The following is a 17,403-nucleotide window of genomic DNA, read 5'->3' as shown; positions in this document are numbered from 1 at the left end:
GAATTTCAAGATAATAACTTGAAAAAAAGAGTGAAAAATCTTCAGAGGTTACTGGTCAATGGAAGAGCTTCATTCCAACAACCTGATTCAGAGTCCCAATGAAGAGACCAAGCCCAAACCTCTAGGTGGCCTAAAAATGGATTTGAATCAAAAGCAATCAAAAGAGGATGCTTCATACACAAATCAAATGTGTAGTACTCACCAGAGAAGGGGCAGGTTTTTTTTTTTCAAAGCTCAATTTTCTCTCAATAAAGGTTGCACTGCTGTTTTCTTTTACAAAATTCAGCTTGTGAACCTCCTCCATCAACTGATTCTGCACTTCACAGATGCTTGAGGAAGACAGCTGCAAACACAAAGGTGGGTTAGATCACGTGAACAAAATGGTAAGGAGATTTGAGAGAGCAGATTTGGTTTAGTGGGCTGAATGCTAAGAGTCAGGAAATCTGACAAGTTACTGCTATTTTCTGCAGAGCCGTAGTGTGCTAAGTACAAGATGGGAAGAAAAGGTCGGTCCTTGCTTAAAGAAAGTTTGATTGCTATTAGATTTAAAAGACATACTAATTTAAGTTAAATCACCAAATAATATTCTAAACAGTGATGAAAATGAACAGCCTTGCACTTATGCTACTGAGCCACCTGCTTTCAGATGCAAATGTGCATCTCAGCAGCTATCAGAGTGGCCAATGTGCTGCAAGGCTTGGAGTAGCTTACCCCACAGCTGCGTGTTTGTGCAAGTAGGTGCTGCCACCAGGTTAAAAATCGTTGAGTATGATGAAGCTCTGTCTGTGGCAATGGGTAAGTGCTTTTGGTTTGTGCCTAACCACAAGTGTATTTGCTGATGTAAACATAAAATAGAAAAAGAAGGTAATTTTGTAGGCAGAGCCTCACAGAAAACTGCTTGACACAACAGCTTTCAAAACATAAAATCGTCAAATTACAGGGATGCAATTTCTTCACGCAGGAAAGCCTTCATTTTCCCATTAAGCAGCTCAGCTCTATGTTTTGATCTTGATCTTGCTTTCTTAATTTTTCAGCTGCCCCTGACTATAACATGCTGTGTTCGGGCCTTGATGGAAAGGAATGTTCCAGAATTGCCTCACTACGGTAAGTTTCCTATATAGAGTCTTGCTCCAATCCAGGTGAGTGGATTTGGATTATTGCAGCTGTGTTTCTCAGGGGGTTCAAGTCCTCTAGGCAGAAGTACAGCAAAACTGAAACGCTGTGATTTTCACACAAATTAAGAATAATTTCTCAGCTTCATTCTTCAGGTAATGATCATAGTGCCCAGAAAGAGTAGAGTGGGCTGGAGGAACTAATGCCCTTCTGCGTAGCTCAGACCTTGGTACCTCAGACTTTGGTACCTTTGGCTACGTAAGTGAACTGGTTTGAACTTTGTAAAAAAGCCAACATAGATGAAGCTATTCCTTACTGCTTAGACATGTCTGCAGGAGCTTCTGCAACATTTTTGGGTTTAAAAGCAACTTGCTTTTCACAGAAGTTATTTCATCAGATCTCCGAATTTGTTTCTCTTGCCATCATCTGTGACACTGCAGGTCTAGCAGCAACAGTTCACGTGCTTTCTTAGAACTGATCTTCCTGTGTTTTCTGGGCTACTCAGGGTAAATGCTAAGAAACAAAAACTAAAATGCTTGTAGCTCCCTCCTTTTTGCCTTACTGTGATGTTCTTGTTGTTATTATCAGTGTAACAGCTGGAACAGCTGCATTAGGATCATTCTCAATGGAAAGTCCAGGCCTGACAAAACTTGAGCTCAGAATTTAACTTTTACTGAGCTTGCAAGGGAAAAAAAAACCCCAAACCTGACTGTGCTAAGCAGAACAAACAAAATCAGTATAGATTGTAGGTAGGTGTCCTACATAACTTTAGTCAATCAAACAGAAAGAAAAAAGAAAATAAAGGCAGACCTACACCTGTTTCTAATGTACTTACTGGAACAGGCACCGCCACAGCAGAATTTGATTGAAGTGCTGCAGACATAATATTCCTGAGGAGGGTGATGAAGCAATGCAGGCAGTTCAACACAATCTTTTTGGCTGCTCTGTTGAATACCTGAAGTTCTTCCACTAGCTGTGCATTTAGAGCCTCATAGTCTTTCTTTGCCAGGTCCAGCTCTTCTCTTGTTGACCTCTGAAGGTAACTGTTGTAGTCCAACAACTTATCATAGCGCTTCTGGATGAGCTTCTGTGGGCCTGAAAACAAGGCTTGTAGGGCTGAGAGAGGAGTCAAAACAAGCTTGTCCAGCTGAGCCATCTGGAAAGGTATAAAACAGACCTACTTGTATCAGACAGTCCTTCAGACCCAGTAACAGGTTAAGCCTGAAGGCAGCCTATCAAGCAATCTGTTAGCTGCTCTTCACAAAGCATTGCTGTCAGAGGCAGCTTCAAGGGTCTAGCAGGAGTTAGAATCTCCTTCACAGCACTGCAAAAGACAGGTAATAGTTTTGCAGCATGAAGTGTCTGGTAATGGTAATGGTCCCTTGGAGCATGCAGCCTGAGGTACTGCCCTCAGCATGTTACTGCTGAGGAAAAACTGGGCAAGGATTGGTGAAGTGGTCCAATAAAACTGGGATTTCTATCACTGGAAGGCCCATGCCACTATACAGTCTAGAGGCAATGGAGTCTTGTTAAATGGCAGTCTTGCAGCCTTGAATGCTATCAAAGCTTTTTTTTTTTTGCCCACACACACACACACCCTGAAACAGCTGTAACTCAATTCCTGTTTAAGCAAACACAAACAATCACTTGATTTGATTAAATTATGTTATGCTTGTTGGTTTTATCTGTAGTAATCAACGAAATTAGACACCTGGTAAAAAAACAAAGTCTTTCTCAGACTTTTCCATTAGTCTCTAATTGTCTCAAGGGATTAATATTGCATGAAATAAAATTTATTGTTGTAAGTCACTTGTTCAAATACAGCACAGGCTTGTAGTGAGTGAAACTCATCATCATATTGAAGCTCTTGGATGTCCTACGTGAATTAAGTTGTTGGGTTGAATGTGAAAATAAGAAAGCAGCTGTCCTTCTGCCCTCTGTAACACACCACAGTTGAGGATGGAGCCATCCTAGCACCAGAATTGCTTTTCCAAGGCCAAGATGATGTACACTGGCTAGATGGTTCCTACTTCTTTTCCACCTGAAAAACTGGGCTGTGTTTAGAAAACCAATTTTTGATAAATTAAGAAAACAATTTTTCCAAGCTGCTGGACCTGATTTCTGGAAGAAAAGAGGCTATTGTGGATTTCTGCCCTAAAATATAATGACAGAGGAAGGTATTCATTATTGACAAATGCACAAAGAAATAAAAATACTAACCTGAGCCCATTGTTGAGATCTCCCTTGATAATACCCTTCCAGGACAACATATGAATAACGCTATGGGTTGTTCAGTGAGAAAATCAACTCATTGTGCAATGTCAGGACAAAAGCTTTTTTAAAAAAACTCGCAGATAGGATAGAGAATCCTTGTAATCTTGGAAATCCAAGACACAGAAATAAATAGATAAAAAGTAGAAATTAACAAGGTTAATAACAATATGTATAGTTAAAAACGAATAAGATTAAGTTTTGGGGGTTTTGGCTTTTTTTAATTACATAGACCTTCAGAATAGCTGGGTCATGAGCCAATAGGAGTTACAATAGTTTTTCTGAAAAAAAGTTTTCTGTTTCATCTATTGTTGAATGGCTTCTTCTCTTCTTTGATGTTTTTGAATATAGGGACATCTTCCATACTGGACACACTCACCTCTGCAATGATAGAGGGGTACTCCTCTGCACTTTATGCAGTTATTTCTGGTAAAGACATTGAAAATATCTTTCTGATTATTGATATTAATTTTTGAGATTCTTTTCAACTGCAGGGACTTCAGAGGAAATGAAATACAACATCTCACTTCCTTGTCATTATCTCAGAGGATGGGGTCTGTCAAAGATCCTTCTGTTTCTTGGCAAACTCTGCGGTTTTTGGAAAGGATCGAATGGCTGTATTTTAATCAGCACAAACCTAGAAAAGTGTAGGAAAACCTCCACCTCTGAATTTTTCCAGCCTAGGCAAATTGAAGAAGCAGCCTTCCCCATTCTGAAGAGACATTTTAGTCTATCTTAGTAGAGCCAGGCATTAAGAGTTTACTTGGACCCTGAAAGCAAGAGACGAGTTGAAAAACTATTCCCTTTTTTATTTTTTTAATTGCTTTTTAATTCGCATGGGCTATATTCACATTTTTCACGGTTTCCCTGTATGAAGGATAGTAACTTATTTGAAATACAGCTGGGACTTTCACAAATCTGTGATTCCAGGAGCTAATAGTTCACGAGTGCAACAAAGATCACAAAAGTTGTTCTAAAACTGTGTGTTGGTAACAAAAGTAGCAAAGCAAAGATCTGCTGCTCTTGTCTAAACCTTAGATGAAACACGCCAATTTAGCACAAAGATTGTAGTTTAAAGCCAGGAATTTAGATTGAAAAGTTTTCTTTAGCTCTTCTAGGGAAAACACAGTGCACTTACACTGAATTTTATCTTCTTTCTTACAGAAACTGAACAAAAAACCCCATTCATCTTTCCCAATGGATTCCTATGTTTTTGCTCTTTCCTGTCTTTCCCACATAGCCCTGTTTTCTCACACGTACAGATAGCTGTGTAACAGTGGACATTGCATAAACTTACAAGGTCTTCACAGAGATTTGCAGTGTTGTTCTGTTTTTTCAAACAGTTGTTGACACTGTCATCTTTGTCTTGCAAGATTTCCTGAAGCCCAGTTATATTCTGTGCAGCCAGATGTATGGAATCCTAAATGAGAAGTTTGTAGGAAGATGAAACTGCATTATGATCTGTTTTAATATACTGCATTCACTCATGCAGATACTGCAGTAATACTGATGGAATCAGAAATATTTTCCATCTGTGACACCTGTGCAGTTGCTGTGCAGTTGCCAGCCATTGTGGGATTGTTTCCTGTAATAATATTTTCCTGTTTTGTCTATTTTCAGTGTAAACTATGTAAGAATCAAGTTGTTAATGTTCAACTGAAAAACTTATGCCCCAACCTAGTGAATGTCCCACTGGAACTTAGCTACTCCTCAGCAAGAAACCAGCTCAAGACCCATGCACCCTCAAAGGCCTCTTCTGGAGGACTAAGTAGGACTACAGCAGTGTACTTCACTTACTCTGAGTTTTAATCTTAATGAAGTGTGCATCTCTTTGGATAAGGAGTTGTCAACACCATTCCAGGCAACAACTCCTGCCGGCTGAGCTCACTGGCCTTCCCCTATTTGCTGAACTAAATGAGGTGCACTTGCAATAAGCTCTGGCCAGCTGGCTATCGATCTTACCCACCTCCCAAACAGCCTTTGTGTCTGGTTTGGGCACACTTTGAAGGGCCTCATGTCATCTACAAAGTTGGCAATTTGTCCACGAGAGGGAAAAGTTGGTAAGTTGCAAACGAACAGACATCTTGGGAGAGGAGGATTAAAGCAAAGACATTTACAGCACTTAAGCACTTCATACACCTAATGCAAACACCCTTAACACAACGTAGCAGCAGGATCTAGGAAGGACTCTTCACATCCAGGATATGTATTTTAGGACATTTTAATTCATGTGGCTGCAACTCGGTTCTTCCATTTTTAATGAGGAGCAGTTGGTGCTTCACTGCAGCAGATGTGCCTGACCCGTATGACAGCTTTACACAGTGACTGAAAGTCCTAACTGTGCCACCAGACAGCAATTGCTTTTCTGTACTGCGCTTGTGGGTCTCTGTAGAGCCTGGTTGTGCAAAGGGGAAAATCCAGAAGTGTGGGCTTCAAAACCTCTTTGCCATGGGCTCAGTAATGCAGCAGCAGCACAGCTCATTTATTTAATATCTTGATGTAAACAGGCCTGCTTATAAATATTTTGGTGTTGCCTAACCAGTGGCATAAATGTGTGCTAAACTGGTTATGGACATGGTTTGTGGTTACAGGTTTCAAAAAAGGCCTGTACCCACCTGTAGATGTTGTGAGGAGAGCGAAATGTTCTTCATGCACAATTTCACAGTCTTCTCTAAACTTCGAAACAACTTTTCTTCCTTATTAAAAGTTTCATCTTTCACCTAAAATAGATGTTTGCACTGTTATTTTGGCAGTCCAGAAGAGCCTGGCTAATGAAAGAAACATCCAGAGCACTGCTGAAAAAACACCAAACCTTCCCTGAACTCCTCCCTTTGCAAACAGAACGGGTCAGCCCCTAATTCTCCCAAACTCTAATTTTAATCCAAGAAAAGTCAAAGGCACGGGGCAACGTGACAGAGAATTTAACTTTTAATCCTTTTGGAAGGAGGGAGTTGCTTTATTACAAGCACACCTACGTGTGCCAACAGAACTCTTTATTTTCTGTATATTGTTGATCCATTTGAGGAAACAGGGGTGAAAATTGTAAGATATTTTCGATGTCGTGGCGTTAGTCCCCTGGGTGCTTCTTTGTGGTGCCGGAGCGCTTTCCCGCAGGCAGGCTGCAGGGGGCGCTGTTACCTCTACAGCCATGCCAGCCTCAGCCGGAGACCTCAGTCGCTGGAAATAGGTTTGTACTACTTTTTTTTTTATGCTAGCTGGAGAAAAAAAAAACTGAAAATACGTTTATTTCAGTATTCCAGCCTACCTTTTACTTGAGGAATTTGAGAAATATCAAGTCTCGTCTTCAGCTGTAAGGGTCACAGCATGTTTCAGAGATGTGAATTGGGAACTTAGTCTAATTAAGCAGGAGATTCTAAAATGATTCTCAGATGTTTTAAGCTTAAACAAACACAAAACAAAAACAAAAAACCAAGCTTCTAAAGAAAAAAGATCACATCTCCCCTTAATCAAATTTAATTCCCTGTTTTCCTCTGATTTTATAGCCTTGCTGGTGTCCCATTCTGAATACAAAAATTTCCACTGTACAAATAAATGAACAGAAAAAATAAATGTGGGTAGTTTGCGTCAGAGAAAGGGGGAAAACACTGATAAAAAACAAACTAGGAAAAAATGGCACGTAGCTTGTAAAGTCACATCTAGAAAGGCAAGTGACCTTGTGTAATCAGCCATCTCATGCAGTGAGGTGCACTGGATATCATTCTCAAGGTCAGTTGTAATTGATTTTCTTTGAGATTTAGTTTTAAGCTTTCCTGAAAATGTTTATCCTGCTAGGTTTTGAATTACAACCTAGAAATTATGAAGGAGTGTTTTATTTTTGGCTACCCAACACCCATCAGACTTATCACAGGGCTCTTTGCCTCTGGTAGTTTTGACAGTTCCAAGTCCTTACACACACCATGGCCTTTCCTAATCCGAAGCAGTGCTCATCTTCCTCCTGTGTTCGGAACCTGAATGGTACACTGCAGAGCAAGACAGACCGGACACGTTCTCAGCACCGACAATGACTATTGCCAGTCTGCCCACAAAGCATCGAACTCAGGATCAGTTTTACAAAACTACCAGTCACTTCCTCTCTGGTGAAGATCAGAAGTTTGAGAAACTCTTAGATAATAAAGGAAAAGGTGGAGAACACATTACGTTGTTTTCTATTTCAATCACAGAGATCTTTCCTGTCTTCTGTGACAGTCAGAAAAAGACTTTATAAAAAATACAGAAAAAAAGCAACACCACAAACTCCATTTCCAACCTGTTTTTAAAAATGCCCAGTGCAAAAGCAGAACTGAAGCTGCCAATGCAAATCAGCAGTTGGATGAGTAAGTACCTGAGGTTCTCCCCCCGTCAGTAATTTCAGGTGACTGGTGACCCTCTTGGATTTCTTGCTAATGGAGTGGATATTCAGTCGGGAAAACTTTTCTTTAAGGGTTTCATCATCATCATTCTTCTTATACTTCAGCACTGCAGAGAGAGAGAGAATTTCATGACACTAATAATCTGTATTTGCAGGGCTTTTCACAGGGACAGGCACACAAATATGAAACCATTTGAAAGCAGACACTTTGATGTCACCTGCTGTAATCTTGTGTGAAAACGCTTGAGATGATGAAAAACCCGTTATCAACACTAGCCTTGGGAAGAATGAAGTTAGGGCTTCAATGTGGCAAGTCTATAAGAAGTATTGCTATTACTGCATCTTAATTATGTTGCAGTGTTTGCAACTGCATTAGGGACAATGAACAAGGATGAATTCTTTCATCATTTTTGTATTTCTGGAGTTACCAGTCAGATAACATAGCTGGATGAGGACAGGTGACATTAAGGCATCTGTTACCTTCTTAAAACCCAGCGTATCACAAAGCTCGGCTAGCAGCAGCCAAAGCTGTTGTAGCGATATGACTGGAGTTGAAACCTGTCTTATAATTGCCAGCCCAAACCTAAAAAGACAGAACTTACTGTGCCTTTTTCTTACCTAAGTCTTTCCTCCTTTTAAGTTCATTGATGTTCACATTAATGTTTTTCATAGCAAAAAGGGCATCTTGTAGCACCTTGTGGTCGGGGTGAGAAGCAGGAGTTGAATTCAAGAGTTCACAGAGTAACAAGGGATATTTCATCACCCGTTGCACTGGTTTGATCATCAGGGATCCCATGTCCGTGAGATTTGGCTTTCCTCTATAATTTATACAAAAAAAATTGTCACATAAGGAGAAACTCCTTGAAGACAAAAACTTATTATTTCTGTCTAGTCATTTAGACATGCTGCCTTTTATATCCTTCAGTTGAACATTCAGCTACAGAAAATATCAAAACCAGAGCAGTGCTTTGCACTGAGTCATAGTCACTTAAGTACAATTACCCCTCGAGTAAAAAAATAAGCTACATCTGTCAGGGAACAAGGGCCGTTGTAAACGAAACCCTCCTCTCGCCCCCTCAATGAAAAATACATACCAGGTCTGAGTTTTCTGTGTTTTCAGCAACCCTCTAGACTATTGCTTAGACATTACCTCTGAAACTGTCCCACTCAGTCTTGAGGGTGCATGCGGTACAACTTACACACCACAAACACCCAGGAAGGGAGATGGTAGGTGGAAGAACAAATAACAGGAAGTTTGAGAAACTGTCTGCGTGAGGCTATTACATCCTCCTCCGGCCCCTCAGGCTTAAAATTGCAACATCTCTGCTGCAAGTAAATGGGACGCCCATTCATGGTCAGGGCTGCATCCCTTCTCACACCACCTCCCAGCTCTACACAGCCACCCTCAAGTTTTACTGTCTTTCACCTGTGCTTTTTCTTTGCTGTCTGCCAGTGGGTTATTTCTAAGGATACCTGAGCTTCCAAAGGTACCGGATCTGGCCTGGAGAAATGCTGAACATACAGGATGTTCACCCAGGCTTGATCCAACCTGCTGGAAGTCACTTTACACGAAGGCAGAGCAGGCAGCTGCCTAGGGTGGCAGAATGAGGGTAGGAAAGTCACAGCTTCCAGCACTGGCACAGGGATGCTCTGTGGCTCCAGGTTCGAGCCCCACTGGCTTGGTGGGGGCAGCGGAGCAGCTTCCCCAGGCACCCAAACGGCTCAGCCCATCCAGGCCACCCGAGCTCTCCGGCCCCCACGCAAGGCAGTTACCAGCCAGCTGAATCCATGCTCCGCTCTGAACAAAAGCTTTGCTCACGCTCTCTAGGCTTGAAGGGGGAGAGGCTGTGCACTTTGAAGGCTGTCACAACAGCCTGGAAGAAAACAGGGAAGGGCAGGACGGAGCCACACGTGCCTTCATTACCATCCACACGGCTGGTAGAAACATGGGGTCTCCCCGGGTTAGGTAACACCAGGTGACCAAGCCCGAGGGCCAGGGCCAGCTGCTACTGAGGTTCCAGCAGCGGGACAGACATGTCCCTTGTCTCCCCTTGTTACAGCACACTCCTGAGCAGTCCAGACAGTGATCTAGCACCAGTGCTGGCACAAACCACCTGCAACGCACGGACCTCCCCTTTGAAACTGAGCATGAGCTGTCGGTAACAGTGTGAAGGGCAGTAAAACAGAGCAAGCTTCCCATTTGCATGCCCGAAAAGGCTGCTTTGGAGGGAAAAAATGTTGCTTGATGTGAACCATGCAAGAGTTAATGCTAGGCAAAGAAGGATTTCTGCATATGGAAAGATGGAATAACAAACGCAATGTAGAAGGAAAGTACAAAAAACAGGGAACAGCCACTTGGTTTTGCAGGCTGACATCTATTGTTTTGTGCAGCAGGAAGAGTAAAAGAGAAAAATAAAAAAGCTTTCATTCCCACTTTTATATGTATAAAAAGTACAAGAGCCAATCCTTACTGCTGACTAATTAACAATTTGAATGCCTTTGAGAAGAGACATCTGCATATTTAAACCATCTCTCTCACACAGGCATTATCTGTAAAAAAGTTCTGCACGAAAAAAAATTAACAGTAGATGCCTTTTAAGGCTTCTTGATGTCCCCAAACCTTCTCATCATTTCAATCCCCCTCGTTTTCCCTGTATCCTACATTAAATAGAGAGCTATTTTCCCTTTTTTCAGCTTCTGGCAGCAATAATGAAAAAAAAATCTTAAATTGTTATTGTTTTCTCTGAAAAGCCCCATGAATGCAAATCTATAAAGCTGCCTCATGAATGGAAAAATCTTCAAGTGTCTTCTCTTTATATAGTTGCACTTTGGACAGCTGCCCAAGTGATAAACAGCCCTCTGTTCGCATATCTGCATGACACAGTCTTGCAATATGGTTTGAGAGATAGTAGGTTTGTTATAAGATAATGACTCCCTGGGGCACGAAATGCCACAAAGTTCAACTCATCTAATTCTCCCCAGCAAGATTAGCTGATGATAGCCACTCTCCCTGGACGAGTCCCATTTGCAGTGTGCCCCATTAGGATGCACCTGGGCACCGGGGCAGGACACAGCCCTGCCACGCAACCGAAACAGGCGAGTAACGGCTTGTGACATCTATTGTGCAGAAAATTAAGTTGATAATTCATTTGTGATGCTCCTTCAGCCTTCCCCCCATGTTATTGTGAGTTTAGCAAGTATTCTAGGTCACATGTAGCTGTACTAATCTCATTGCAAATTAGCACTGTAGCTCTGCAGTAAATGCAGCTGGCTTAACTGCAGTGAGCTTTACAACATACCCTTCCTCCTTCCCTCCTCAAAACAAAGTCACAAATGCAGAAGGATTCCCACCTGTTTAAAACACACAGGGTGGTGAGCTATGCAAAGATAGGCGATTCAGGATCTTGTTTCACTCGCTGTCATTACCCAGCAGCTGGGTCCAGTGCCAAACACAATAGCCGATGTGGTACCGCAGGGCTGAGGCTGGTGTCACACTCAGCTTGGTGGTTTTGAAATGGTGTGTGGGCACCACAGGCTGCAGCATGGCTTAAATTCTCGGGCTTCGTGGTTTACTGTGCGTGAGTTCATTTTAGTACAAGGCATGTAGGGCAGATAATTCACTGCGCTGTAAGGCTCTCGGGCAAACCCAGGGAATTCACTGAGGCTGCACAGTTGTTAAGCCAAGCAGAATGTAACCTGTTGAGCTGCTAGCAAAGGACAGCCCTGTCTGGTATTCATGTAATTGTTTCCCTGATCATGGCTGAATGAAAAGCAGTCTGGGAGCAGCAACCTCACAGACCATTGAGGGTGAGTTACACTGTATTTTCCAGTTCAACATGAACCAGATTTTTGGGTGCAGTCCTGCCCGAGGGCTGCCGAGGCTCTGCAACTTCTAAGCTGAGTTGCAGGTGATGGCATTTCTGAGTGCCCTGCTGGTCAGCAGGGAAGGTGAACACCATCACACTGTGCAAGCAGCCAAGCTCAGGGAGGGTCCCACAACTAAACCTGGCTCATCGCGCTCTGCACAGCTTTATAAAAGCCAGTTTAAACTCAGAAAGTTAGTTGTATCCTACACTCCACTGGAAGCCATTTGAAGGAGGAAACTAGGCGTTCATTTCTGATCAGGATACACAAGGCAGAGCAGCCAGTCTTGTGCTATTTCCACACGTGTTGCTTTCTCACATGATGTTATTGTGACTCTCTAGATATTTTGTTCCTCTTGAAGCCCCATTCCCTGGGAGACAGGAGTATACAAGAATGTCCCTTACCAAAACAAAATGCAGAAAAACTATTTCCTATCATAGTCTAAAACTTGAAAACCCCAACTGCAGAATTCCAACATGCAAATCCTTCAAAGTGTATTTTACACAGATTTTACTTACGATGTGTGACTGACTGATTAACAGATTCTCTGGCTTTACAGATGTTCCTCTGCTACCCACACAGAGCACACTGGCTCCCCTTTTCTCTCTTAACGTTCCTGTCTGGAGTTGTAATTATTTTCTTCAGTTCAGCTAACCCCTCCTCTGACCTCTCCCTACAGGTAACTTCAAGAGATGCTGTATTTCAATGATCCCAGCCTGCTGGATGTCCAGAAACGGCAGCTGTGGTAAACACTCCTTTACAGCTTTTCAAAGATGTCACATTTGGCACAGAAATCCTTTAGCCACAAGTTTTCAGTGTCTGGGTGAGTATTCTAGCAAAGTGTTGCAATGAGTTTGTTCTTTTCTCACGTTCTTCCAGCCACTGTCAGAGGGAATATCCTAAGGTGGACTTTTCATATAGGGCTACCAAAAGGGGCATCACCTCAGAAACAGCTTTACCTGTGAACCTGACATATTCTAGCAGGTCTACAGAGGCCTCTGCAAGATGATTTCAGTGTCTGAGTTTTGAAGACTGACACTATGCTATTGACATGCACTCCTGCAGACCTCAGAGCTCTCTAAGCACATTTATGAGACAGGGAAGTGATAATAAAGGGGTCTGAATCAATTAGTAACCAAATTAAGTAGCTTCATAAACCATAAGTTTTGAAAGATATGGCAGGCTAGTACAGTGGTAATTATAAAACTAGATAGGCTTAGGAAAATTAAAACTGAGAGTCTTTATCACATATGTCCTGGAAAAATCTATGGGTTACACCGACACAAAAGGCTTGTGTTCTTAAAATTGCCACATCTACAGTTTTAAGCATACTGAAGATAAATTATAGATATTTTAAAGATTATTTTACATGTAGGAAAGGCTTCTAGTACTTACTCTTCCTCATATATCTTTCTGAAAAAGAGAAGAAAACAAAACATATATTAGATTCCTCCTAAAAGAATTTATACAGATCGAGGGCCAGATTCTCAGATACACTTCAGTGACACAGAGCAGCCATAACTGGCCAGTTAGCTTAGGTTTATGGCTGCTATGTGTCAGCAGAACTGCACAAAACAACCAGAGGGTACTGGTGAATCTGGCCCTGTATCTTTTTGTAAGGACAGCCCCAAATGAGAAAGGATTGTCAGAAACCTGGCTTTGGCTATAAGACCCAGTCTTATCCTAACAGTGTTAGAGAAGGAAGTTTGGGTCACTGTGCCAACAACGGTAAATAACATCAAGTCTCTAATACAAAAAGTAACATTAAACATATCATTATTACACTTTACATGCATTCCTGTCTACTCCCTTTAAATAGAAGTGTATTTCTAAATGAGAAAGAATATATTTCAGCCTTTTCAGATACAGAATCAAAGAAGCTGTTAGGTTTTTTGTAGGCTACATGTCAACTGAAACCTCTTCAGAGGAGGATGGTGTTTGATACATATACTGAAAACAGCAGGAACGTACAATTGTAGTTTGGAAACATGCAAACATGTGCATAGAATATTTTCCTTATGGTATGAATTCACTCAAATGCAAGAGAACAAAAATGTTGCTCAGTCTCTGTGTTAGGTTTTCCTGACATCACGTTGTCAGCCACTGCTTTTTGACTGCCTGAACTCTTATCTCCTTGCCCAACGGTGCCTAACTGAGCATCTGGAAGCTGGTGCTTTCATAGCTTCTGCACTGTCAGCACTTGGCGTGCTTATAATGTCCCTCTGCCCCTGTAATAGTTGACCAAGCAACTTCAGGCTGAAAGCAGAGCAGGTAGTTGCCAGCATCCTTTCATTTTTACCAGCTGCATTTCTTTGGCTAAGCTAGTAAACAACATCCCCCGTTTGCATAATCACTGCTGTAACAGTGGACTCTACAGAATCTGGATTTGCACATGTCTCCAAGGCAGACACCTACATTTTGGGATGGAATTTTTCCTCTTCAGTCAACAGGAGGAATAGGAATCTTAGCATGGCTAATTAAATCTGATTTGTCTGTAAAGATGTGCAGAGTGCCACTCTCAAATTGCTTCTGATGTAGAACTTGTTTTTCACATGGCAGATATTACTCAGCTGAGAAACAGAAGCCCCTAGTAATGTTAGGCCATTATAATTTTTTTTTTTAAAAATGGAAAAATATTGTTTCCAAGAAAAAAGAATTATTTAAGACATAAACATTTTTCAAGAATAGTCACCAGCCCCTGCACTTCTAATGTCTTCACAATGGAAAACAGCCTATAACTTATTTCGTAAAAATGCTGCATAATTTTCTTCCTAGGGCAAGTATTCTCTAGTCAGTAGTAACAGATTTAGGTGCCCACAACTCTGTATTTGGGTGTGCACTTTCAGGTCTTAGTAGTTGAATTGGCTGTGGTGTTTAGGCACTGGGGAAAAGCACAGCATAGTATACATGCACCAGTGCATTTTTTTGTCGGTTCCTGTTTAAAGTCTAATCAGGAAAGAACAAGACAAAACATGGCTTCATTGTGAGAAAGGCCTGGTCACTTCCTGCTAGCAAAGGCTACAATGGCCCAACACAAAATATCCTTCACAAATCCCAGCTGTGATGTTGGAACAGGAGCTCCTCTTGCCGGCTCTAGAACTCAAGTAGCAGCATCCACACTAGCATGTATGTGGACACTATCTTTATTTCCTTCCATGTCCCCTTGCCTCAGCAGCAGGGATTAATGAATGACAGTAGTGGCTTCTTTTGATTAGCCAGAAGAGAATATTGTAGGCATCAGCAACTAAAACACCCCCTTAGGGGAGATACCTGGCCATCCCTTAGCTTGAAAGCCTGAGTTGATATGAATATCTATTTCTTTAACTTCTCATGTAGCTAAAACCTAAGTACCCTGCACATATACTTTGTTATGTATTTAATAACTGGACATGTTTCACAAAATAAGCCTTATTTTCGACATAATCTGTCTTCAAGGTGAACATTTTTCTTTTAAGGTTGTTAATATTTTCCTCCACCGCTCCTTCCAGATTTCACTTGGACATACTTCTCCTACGTCTTAACACACCTCTGCAGACCGATCACTAACAGGGGTGTTGTTGAAATACCAGTTGTTGATGTACGCTGCATTATTTGTGACAGCTTTACATCTCTCCTACAAGCATGTAGCATGGGCCTTTCCTGGAGCTGGAGCTAGACCTCTGATCTGAAAGACCATGGCGCGTTCCCTCATGACAGCTCTGTGTGATGGTGCTTTTGGAAAGTGAGGGGGCAAGGGGATCCATCGAGTGGATGAGCTGGTTCCTGCGACTGGCTGCAGGAGGAAGCTACACTGGAGGAAAGATGGATCCATCATTCTGTGGTACCCCCAGTTCTTGACACATTTCCCTGAGGGGCTGGCACTGGAGCTGACGGCACATAGCACCTTCCAGTGGTGGGACCTGGCAGCTTGCTCCAACACTGTTCGGTCTCAAATACTCCCATCATGAGGTGTCCAGCACCCACAGCCACTCCAGGTCCCTGGGGCGGTGCAACAGGGACCCAGAAACACCAGTGCACGTGAATAGCTCTGTTACAGGCTATTTTAATTCAGGCAATAGATTTGCTGAAAACAGGAGCAGCAAGTTTCCTGGGAGCTGGGCAAGGTGTTCCCAGTAGCCCATGATATGATGCAGCATTTTTTTGCCAGTATGGGGCACTGAAGCTAAGGGAAGAACAACTTTCCATGTTCTATTTTTGGCCATCTTAGAAAGAACTCTAATCACGGCCCCTGGCTTGTCATCTTTTCATGAAAGCAGCATAAGCCAGAGCTTCCAGCAAGCCTCATAAAACTCTGGATTTACAGGGGACCTTTCATCTACATCCATTTAAAATGTTCCCTGCCAGGCAGCTGACTATGGACAGAAATCATCATTTGAAAAGATCTTACTTTAAGGACTGTACACAGTCTCTTAAATGCTGCTTCAGTTCTTCATCCTTTTCATAGGATTCCAGCATGGTGTGTGCATCATCATGGCGATAGCAATAGATTTTATATGTGTTTTCTAGCGGGCCTTTAATCTGCAAGAACACTTCCCCTGTTAAGGAGAAAAACAAAGCGTGTCAAGCCAGACAACAGCATCTCAGAAGGAGTTTTATTATTCCACCACATTAGCCGTGAGCTAAAAAGGCTGGCTTCCACTTTACTTCCCTTAGAAATGATCTTGCGTGTTTATGTGCATTATTTATTACATGTATTTCTCAGCTGCTCATCTTTGTCATAGCCAGGCACCATTATATCAGTGTTAACGCACAAAAAATCCCTCAGGAAAAGGCACGAGATCTCTACCCCTTGTACCCCTTCACACACAACCCCCTAATTCACTGCTCCAGCTTAATGCCCCTTCAGTGGAAACCACACAGGAGAGCTTAACTGTTAAGAGGAGACCATTTTTGTGGTGTGGGCTGGCAGGAGGGATGAATGTAAGCCTGTTAATTTTCCTTTTGACTTTTTTTTTTTCAACTAAATATGAACTTAAATGGGTTATAACAGGAATAATGAGTCCCATTAGCCATTTCACTTTTATCTGTTTTGCAAAATCCTGAAATGGCAATTGTTATGACCTAGAATAGAGATTTTTTCTTCACATGACAAAGGAACAGCCTCCATCCCTCCCCTAATTAAATAAAACCTCCATGGATTACAGCCATTTTTATAGAGTGTCTAGGCTTATATACAACTGATGGGGGAAAACATTTCCATTTCCAGTCCTTCACCCCACCATTTTCCCCCAACAGCTGAGAATTTTAGAGGCACTGGAATAGTCCTGCACCCGTTTCATTCTGGTGCCTAATTCAGCCTAAAACTCCTGTGTCAGTCTCTGTGTATGTAAGAAATGTTAGCCAAGTGGTGAAGGCATGCTTCATCTCTTCTGCTGAGAGATTCATTCGGTTCTTACACCCTTACGGAGCAGCGACCTGATCAGCTTGGAAATGCAGATGATAAACAACAGCAATGGTGAAAACTCCTGTCTCAGGCATGTACTGAAAATTACATCTATGCAGCCATCAGTGCAATGTTTTATAAGCATTCCTGTTGAGTTATAGCAATGATTATTAAAGTTAAAAGCCGAACACCACATTAATTGGGAGCTCTCTATTCATTCACAGAGTGAGCACCAAGCTGCCAGGCATCCTGTGTGTTTCATCCTGACCAGAGTGGGCTGTTTCATAATACATTGCATTGAACTGCTTCATCTTAAAGTGAAAAATGATTCAGTTACCACAGTAACACAGCTCTGGGTTTCTTCTCCTGGCAGCGAAGGTTAACTGGGCTGTCTAACGCATGT

The 17,403-nt window shown here is 42.1% G+C and overlaps 1 protein-coding gene and 1 long non-coding RNA gene across 3 annotated transcripts in view; one reads left to right on the top strand and one right to left on the bottom strand.

Annotated features, from left to right (window-relative positions):
• Nucleotides 1-17,403, bottom strand: part of ARHGEF38 (Rho guanine nucleotide exchange factor 38) — a 40,380-nt gene that overhangs the window by 6,802 nt on the left and 16,175 nt on the right. The window contains exons 4-11 of the mRNA XM_037380513.1: nucleotides 16,005-16,152; nucleotides 13,013-13,030; nucleotides 8,372-8,571; nucleotides 7,727-7,860; nucleotides 6,000-6,104; nucleotides 4,682-4,804; nucleotides 1,949-2,269; nucleotides 203-343 (exon numbers count right to left, since the gene is read on the bottom strand). Of these exons, the coding sequence (XP_037236410.1) occupies nucleotides 203-343; nucleotides 1,949-2,269; nucleotides 4,682-4,804; nucleotides 6,000-6,104; nucleotides 7,727-7,860; nucleotides 8,372-8,571; nucleotides 13,013-13,030; nucleotides 16,005-16,152 (1,190 nt within the window). The remainder of the gene's footprint in view (nucleotides 1-202; nucleotides 344-1,948; nucleotides 2,270-4,681; nucleotides 4,805-5,999; nucleotides 6,105-7,726; nucleotides 7,861-8,371; nucleotides 8,572-13,012; nucleotides 13,031-16,004; nucleotides 16,153-17,403) is intronic.
• Nucleotides 263-16,006, top strand: LOC119144762. Of its 2 annotated transcripts, none has more exons than XR_005103206.1 (4): nucleotides 263-357; nucleotides 1,035-1,104; nucleotides 12,297-12,440; nucleotides 15,106-16,006. It is a non-coding gene; the product is annotated as an uncharacterized LOC119144762 (long non-coding RNA). The 2 variants fall into 2 exon arrangements; XR_005103207.1 differs by lacking the exons at nucleotides 12,297-12,440; nucleotides 15,106-16,006 and adding exons at nucleotides 3,736-3,813; nucleotides 4,549-4,625.

This window comes from Falco rusticolus, chromosome 1 (genome assembly GCF_015220075.1).
Source record: "Falco rusticolus isolate bFalRus1 chromosome 1, bFalRus1.pri, whole genome shotgun sequence".
Taxonomy (NCBI): domain Eukaryota; kingdom Metazoa; phylum Chordata; class Aves; order Falconiformes; family Falconidae; genus Falco; species Falco rusticolus.
Note: the sequence above shows the minus strand (reverse complement) of the source record. Positions and strands in the feature narration are given on the sequence as shown.